At 50.2% G+C, this 7,852-nt stretch overlaps 1 protein-coding gene across 1 annotated transcript; it reads left to right on the top strand.

The window, feature by feature from the left end:
* Positions 1-953: 953 nt before the first annotated feature.
* LOC119302198 (probable inactive purple acid phosphatase 27) lies at positions 954-6,650 on the top strand. Its single transcript, XM_037579229.1, has 11 exons — positions 954-1,237; positions 2,122-2,213; positions 2,341-2,407; positions 2,512-2,631; positions 2,730-2,822; positions 2,918-3,047; positions 5,020-5,101; positions 5,189-5,321; positions 5,465-5,670; positions 5,780-5,905; positions 5,980-6,650. Exons 1-11 carry the CDS (start codon positions 1,046-1,048, stop codon positions 6,512-6,514), a joined length of 1,776 nt encoding a protein of 591 aa, XP_037435126.1. The 5' UTR covers positions 954-1,045; the 3' UTR covers positions 6,515-6,650.
* The last annotated feature ends 1,202 nt before the right edge of the window (positions 6,651-7,852 follow it).

Here is a 7,852-nt window from a genome sequence, read left to right on the forward strand (position 1 = left end):
ACTGGAAGCAGTGGCATCACATGACTTATGAATTTGGTATGCTTTCTTTGCGATGTCGGGTTCTCACAACGATATCAACGTGCTTCAACGATCTTCTGTGTTCAGGAGGCTTTGTAATGGAAAAATCACCGCCGTGCAACTACACGATCAACAACCGTGACTACAACATGGCATATCTATCCTCAGTGGGCGACGTTGGTGAAGACCATATCTGAACCAGAAGACAACAAACAAAGTCACTATGCAACAATGCAGGAAGCAACTAGGAAGGGCGTGTAGAGGGCATTCGAATATGGTCTTCAAGCTCGTTGGGGAATTGTTCGTGAAGCTGTAATGATGTGGGAATCAGAAACTTTGTGACAGCCGATGACCCGTTGTCTTTATTTTGCACAATATGATTATCAATGATAAGGGTGATGGTGTAACGCAAACCAATGGTTTTGAAGCGTCTGGAGAACCAGTCCGAATCTCGGAAGATCCAGATTGCAAACCAGCTTATGAACTTTCCGCATATGCATTGAAATCTTGGAGATCATCAGATGCACGCGCAGCTACTAAGTGATCTTGTGGAGCATACGTGGGCTCACAAATGAAAACCAAAGAGTTGATGTTTGAGCTGTGCATTTAAAATAAATTTTATGTAAGAACTCTGTATTTTTAGCATCAGCATTTGTCATTTATGCTTGACGTTGCCGTGTGTGGATTTGATAGTTCGTATTTAAGGAGAACAACACATATGGGATGCCATAAATACATAGGAGGTCGGATTTGCAAAGTGCAGTAGCCCTCTTGACAATCTCTGGTGTGTGGTGTGGACGCATCACCGCGAATGTCCTCTGCTCCGATTAAATTAAATACACAAGACGGGGAATCCACGTATTGCAGAGTCAACACCATGTCGACCCGCCCCCTCTCTCACGCACGCGCAGTCGCCTCGCCGTGTCTCCTGTCGCGTGCTCCTTCCTTCCATCCACAAAAGAAAGGAAAGCCGGCCCCCGTTCCCTCCCTGCTCAGACACAAGAGCGAGCAAGCAAAGCAGGCAGACATGAGAGGAGGAGGCAACCTCCGCCACGCCTCGCGCCTGCTCCTTCTCGCCGTCGCCGTCGCCGCGTGTTGGGGCGGAGGCGCCGAGGGGCACGGCGTGCACCCGCTCTCGCGGATCGCCATCCACCGCGCCCGCGTCGCGCTGGACGCCTCCGCCGCCGTGCGCGCGTCGCCCAACCTCCTCGGCTCGCGGGTACGCACGCAGCACCTTCAGACTTTCCTTTCCATTGGCCTTTTTAGCTCGACCTAGCAGCAGCAGTAGCGACCGTAGCACGGACCAAGCTCGCACCTCTGATTACCCCGCTCCATGAGATGCAGACATAGTGCAGTTCTAAAAGTTCTTCAGACCGGCAGGCAGGCAGGCAGCGCCTGCTTCAGCTCTAGCACGCTGTAGCTCTTTCAGAAAACTGTAGCGAACATGTCCGCGTATTTGGTTCACTACTGATCCGATCATTGAGAAAACTCCGCCAGTGAATTTCACCCTGAAACTCCCAGAATAACTCAACCCTCGCCGTCCTGCGCGGCCGGCTGAGCTCAACCCTCGCAAGCTGACGCCGGAGCTAGTGTTCAAGCATGTCGCTTTCATTCCCGCCCTACGCACATTGCACGCTGCGTACAAGCGGCCAGTTGTCAGCGTCCTGGTCCTGGGGTGGGGTTCTTGCTTTGCCGGCCGGCCGGCCGTTTTCTCGACGGACCGTGCCCGTGCAGGTGCATGCATCCTCCGTCCTCCCAATCGCCTCGGGACAAAGTGCCAAAGCTCGCGGTGGGTGGCGGCATTCCAGCGGAAGATCGATCCATCCATCATGGGTGTCCAATGTCCATTATCCAAGTCAAGTCAACCCATGAACCGAGGGGGATGGTTCCTCCACTGTTGACGTGCGCCCACTCTTATCGCTCTGCCTTCACACGGCGCGTGCCGACTGCCGCCAAATCAAACTGATGGTAGTACATACCATGGAATATGCGCGCGTGATATTACGCAGTATGATTCCCGTTGACCGTGTTTTTTTTTGGTCCTTGCTTTTTTATTTTGCCGCGCAACAAAAAAAAAATCTAACGCGATGGTGTGGACGACAGGGCGAAGATACGGCTTGGGTGACCGTAGAATTCAAAATACCACGCGCAAGCGACGGCGACTGGATCGGGGTATTCTCCCCTTCCAATTTCAAGTACGTATGAGCTACTCTATTCTAGTACATTTTCGTTTTCTGAATGTCCAGATTTTCAACTGTGCTCCGACCGAGTGATGAACCAAGCGGCGTCCCTGATCTGATTACTTCTTGCTCTTTCCTGCAGCGCGTCCACATGCCCTGGTTCCCATGGGTCGGGCCCTGGCCCTGCGATATGCTCGGCGCCAATAAAGGTACTACGTGACACATACATTGAGCAGAGCAATCTTCACATTCTTCAGAGTTTGAATGGGAGTGCCAAGTCTTGACTTGAATTATTTCTTTGTGCTGGTTTCAGTATCACTTTGCGAATTACTCGTCAGGTTATAACATGTCAGGGACAGGGGCTCTCAGGTTCCAGTTGATCAACCAGCGCCAGGATTTCTCCTTCGGATTCTTCACCGGCGGACTCTCAAATGTCAGTCACTAACAACACATCACGTCTTGCTATTATATCCACTTTGTATCTGTCCATTATTCAGAGAATCACACTGACTTCATCTAATCCATCTGCAGCCAACGCTGGTCGCGGTGTCCAACAGGATCGTCTTCGCGAACCCGAAAGCCCCGGTTTACCCACGTCTAGCGGTCGGAAAAACATGGAACGAGGTGGGGTTTTGCTGGCACCATATCGATTGTTGGTTCCGTTTATATCTGTTGTTGACGGTTCACTGAAACGGCGGGTTTCTGCTTTGCAATGCCAGATGACTGTCACATGGACAAGCGGCTATGGCATCAGTGAGGCACACCCCTTGGTTGAATGGGGCATGAAAGGGAGCCATCCCGTGCACGCACCAGCTGACACTGTCACCTTTGGTCGTGAGAGCCTCTGTGGTAAGACTAGACTCTTTCTCATTTTAAAATTTTAGACGGTGCGCGGTGCTGATTTGGTTTGAAGTTTGAACTGGTTCCGTTCAGTATGTATGTATACCCATGAGGCCATGACAAGTACTCCCTCCGTTCCTAAATATAAGTCTTTTAAAGATTTTATTATGGACTACATACGGAGCAAAATGAGTGAATCTACACTCTAATATATGTCTATATACATCCCTTTGTACTTTGTATTGAAATATCCAAAAAGACAGGCCTTCTTTGGTTTATAGGGTAGGGAAATCATAGGAATAGGAAAGTCATAGGAAATGAGATGAGATGCATCTCAAATCCTATGAGTAGGAATAGGAAAGAAGATGCCCTTTGATTCACTTCATAGGATTTTTTCCATTGAGTCTAGCCTAATGTTTATTTTCCTATGAAATATGAAGGATAGGAAGAATTCCTGAGTAAATTGCATAAAACCACCAGTTTGAAGGCTAGGTTTGCGAAAAACACTACAATACATTTATTTTGCAAAAAACACCATGTCTACCGTAATCTTTTTGCAAATAACACTGACCGGCGGATTTGCCTCTGTTGAGTATGTTTATGATAAATGGGGTTCGTCAGTCAGGCTGACGTGGCACCGCTTAACACCTCACGTTAGGCGATGTTTGGGATGTTATCCTCTTGTGTGGAGCCCTGTGGGGTCCACCTGTCATTGAAATAAAAAATAAAAAATATCTGGCCGTTCTCGCCTTATCTTCACCAGCTCGCTGCCGCCCGTCCTGCCCCTGTGGTCAACGGTGCATGCCCGGAGGCCCGCACCCGACGTGCGCCCGACGCCACCACGCGCTGACGAGCCGTATTGCACAACCCCTCTGATCTGACAAGGGGAGGGAGTAGCGGGCTGGCCGCCGACGATGTTGCTTCGTCTCGTGCATCTTGACGGCGACCTCCTCCGAACCAGAGCCACCGTGGTGCTCCAGCAGGGAGTCGCCGCCTCCTTCCTCAGCCACGGCGACCACCCTGCTCACTGGCTACTGCAGCTCCTACGTCGATGGCAGCTCGAGCACAGAGGCAGAGGCACCAGCTGGATTGGAGCAGGGAGAATGGATCTGAGTGTGGAAGGCGCCGGCGGCTCGGTTGCCGTTGCCCGTCCCGACCCTAGCCGAGGCAAGGGCCGCCGTTGCTGTTGCCGCATCGAGGGGGAGGCAAAGGACGCCGCTAGTCCCGCCCTCGGCCGAGGGGCAGCCTTCCGCCACGCGCCAAGGACGTTGTGCATCGCCGGGGTCACCGACCTCATCCAAGTCCCGCCGGCGCTCGTGGCCGCCGCTCGCGGGGGAGGAGCACGAATCCGAGGTACAGAGACGGGGGCAACTTGATTCTTGCCAGATCTGGGTGAGGGATGGTTAACGGCGGTGAATTTCGTGGAGCTCAGAGGCAATGGTGATGGGCGGTGGCGGCGCTCCTGCATGTTGCTGGCTCGAGGGAAGAGAGAGAAATCAGGGTGAAATGCTGACAAGTGGGCCCCATGTCCAGTAAAACGGTTCAACTTAACGGTGTTAGAAATTGGTGCCACATCAGTCTGACTAGCGGACCCCATCTGTCATAAACGTGCTCAGCCGAGGTAAATCCGCCGATCAGTGTTATTTGCAAAAAGATTACGGTAGACACGGTGTTTTTTGCAAAAAAAATGTATTGTAGTGTTTTTCGTAAACCTAGCCTTTAAACTGATGGTTTTGTGCAATTTACTGAGAATTCCTCCATAGAAATATGATTTCATTCCTACAAATCAAAAGGCTCTAAAGAAATTTTTCCTACAAAAATCCTATCCTATAAAATTCCTACAAAAATCCTTCAAACCAAAGAAAGCCTTATATTTAGGAACGGAGGGAGTACTACCATGGGTGCATGTCTTTGACGTTTACCTGTATCGATCACCATGGTTCTGAAATGTTTGTACCTCCCTCTACTCTTGGTTGTGCAGGAGAGCCTGCTCGTAGTGTTGGTTGGAGGGATCCAGGCTTCATACACACAGCTTTCCTCAAGAATCTATCGCCAGAGAAAGAGTAAATTCCAGTCCTTTGTCCTACGAAGAGCGACTGTCTCAATTGTGAGCAATACTGGTCTGACAATACAATCTATCTCCCTTGCAGATACTACTACAAAATTGGACATACGCTCCACGGTGGAAAAGTTATATGGGGCAAGCCTAAATCTTTCAGAGCACCTCCTTACCCCGGGCAAACATCACTGCAGAGGGTTGTTATTTTTGGCGACATGGGAAAGGTAAACATGTGCTTGCCAGCAACTATTTATTCAGGTTGCAATTGCCGTATACATTTTACGTATGCCAAATGCGTCCTTCGGATTGTTATTATTTTGCGAAAACGCGTCCTTCAGAACTAATAACATGCTGCCCTGGTTTGTAGGACGAGAGGGACGGAAGCAACGAGTACCAGAATTACCAGCCTGCATCACTCAACACCACCGACGCGCTCATCAGGGACCTCGACAACACCGATATCGTGTTCCACATCGGCGACATCTCCTACGCCAACGGCTATCTGTCGCAGTGGGATCAATTCACGCAGCAGGTCGAGCCAATCACCTCTCGAGTACCCTACATGATCGCAAGGTCTGCATCTTCATCCGGTTCTTTCAGATTCATGATCTAGAATCATTTCACGAGTTAATTCGCTCTCTGGTAATAACTTGGATGACTCTGTGATCGACCGACGTCGCAGCGGGAACCACGAGCGAGATTTCCCCAACAGCGGGTCGCTGTACAACGGCACGGACTCCGGCGGGGAGTGCGGCGTGCCGGCCGAGACCATGTACTACGTTCCTACGGAGAAGAGAGACAACTACTGGTAATCATCAATGGCAGCAGGGCATGCATCCATGGCGATGGTCACAGCTAACCTCGTGCTGGGCGCTTGGGCAGGTACTCCATGGACTACGGGATGTTCCGGTTCTGCGTGGCGGACAGCGAGCACGACTGGCGGGAGGGCACGAAGCAGTACAGGTTTCTCGACCGCTGCCTGGGCACGGTGGACCGGGCGAAGCAGCCGTGGCTGGTCTTCATCGCGCACCGCGTCCTCGGCTACTCCTCGGGCTTCTTCTACGGCTACGACGGGGCGTTCGCGGAGCCCATGGCGCGGCAGAGCCTGGAGGGGCTGTGGCGGCGCCACCGGGTGGACGTCGCCTTCTACGGCCACACCCACCAGTACGAGCGGACGTGCCCCGTCTACGAGGAGAGGTGCGTGCCAGACGGGCACGGCACCGTCCACGTCGTCGTCGGGGGCGGCGGCAGCCACCTGAGCAACTTCACCGCCGTCGCCCCGCCCTGGAGCGTGTACCGGGAGATGGACTACGGGTTCGGCAAGCTCACGGCGTCCGACGCCAGGTCGCTCCAGTTCGAGTACCGGCGGTCCAGCGACGGCAAGGTGTACGACAGCTTCACCCTGCACAGGGACTGAGTAGCTGTACCTCCTGATCTCTGACCACATGATGCAGAGGAAATCGGCTGTACACATGAACTGAGATGAACACATCCGTGCATAAATTCTCCTCTAAATAAAGGGAAAAGAAATCCTCTATAAGTTTAGTCATGTACACAAGATACCAAGTGATGTGCAAACTACTTTTTTTTACGGGGAAACTTCCGACCTACTCATTAACTGTCAAGGTGGTACAAAGAACACCAGAAGATGTATATGATGCTCAAGATAGCAATGATGTATATGATGAAGATGTACATTTTTTTTCCGATAAATATGATGAAGATGTACATGACGCTCAAGATAGCAATGATAGATGCTCACGAACACCAAAAGATGTATATGATGCTCAAGATAGCAATGATGTATATGATAAAAATGTCACTATGGTGGCAATACTCAAATAGCTAGTCTCAATAGGATCAACGAAATGGCAAAGGGTAGAATGGCTAAAGAAGGTAACGGCAAGGTGAAAGGCAAAGCTTGTGACAGAGTGATACCTCACGCCACCTTTAGCCTTGACGAAGTAGGTATCGGCCTTGCTTCCGGTGAAGGTGTCAAAAGGTGAAGTGGTCATTGTTGATGACGTAGTCATGAGTCATGGACGTGGTGGTTGTCGATGTAGACGGTATCCAATGGACACTTGGATGATGCTTGGGCGATGAAACGAGATCAATGGTTGGTGGAGGTGTTGAGCGTCCATGAGTTCCTCTGAATGTTTGTTGGCCAACGATGTGGAAACCAATGTGATGATCAAGAGTACGTTGATAGATTCAAGGTGAGATGAAGAGCACACAATCGGAGTCTAGATATGAATGGTATGGCTAAAGCGGTGAAACACCCGCAAGACCAACCTATATCCATATGGGACAAGAATATTCTTTCTCCATGTGTGTATACATAACAATGTGAACAACGAGATTTGTATGCCCAATTCTAACAAAGAAAGATTTCTATATTATATTGCTTCATGGCCAATACAAATGAAGAAGTCTCGGTTTAGATACCCGGGACTGTGTGAGGTTTTCTAAACAACGCTGCATTTATAAACGCAAAGGATCACACGCGACGACGGACGCCATTGCACTCCGAAGGAGCACAAACTTAGTAAACTCGAAGATGTTAGGAAGCTAGTCAGGGACAACATGGATGAGGAACGAGTTCAGGCCGTGGTGACGAGTGTGACATCCTGTTGGAAATATGCTCTAGAGGCAATAATAAAATGATTATTATTATATTTCCTTGTTCATGATAATTGTCTATTGTTCATGCTATAATTGTGTTATCCGGAAATCATAATACATGTGTGAATACATA

This window comes from Triticum dicoccoides, chromosome 5A (assembly GCF_002162155.2).
Source record: "Triticum dicoccoides isolate Atlit2015 ecotype Zavitan chromosome 5A, WEW_v2.0, whole genome shotgun sequence".
In the NCBI taxonomy this organism is placed as follows: domain Eukaryota; kingdom Viridiplantae; phylum Streptophyta; class Magnoliopsida; order Poales; family Poaceae; genus Triticum; species Triticum dicoccoides.

What these genes read in the sequence shown, in the direction of transcription:
- LOC119302198 (XM_037579229.1), top strand. Translation starts at nt 1,046, where the DNA reads ATGAGAGGAGGAGGCAACCTCCGCCACGCCTCGCGCCTGCTCCTTCTC. An exon ending in TATGCTCGGCGCCAATAAAG is followed by an intron (nt 2,408 to 2,511) that starts GTACTACGTGAC and finishes TGCTGGTTTCAG; the next exon opens with TATCACTTTGCGAATTACTC. An exon ending in AATCTATCGCCAGAGAAAGA is followed by an intron (nt 5,102 to 5,188) that starts GTAAATTCCAGT and finishes TCTCCCTTGCAG; the next exon opens with ATACTACTACAAAATTGGAC.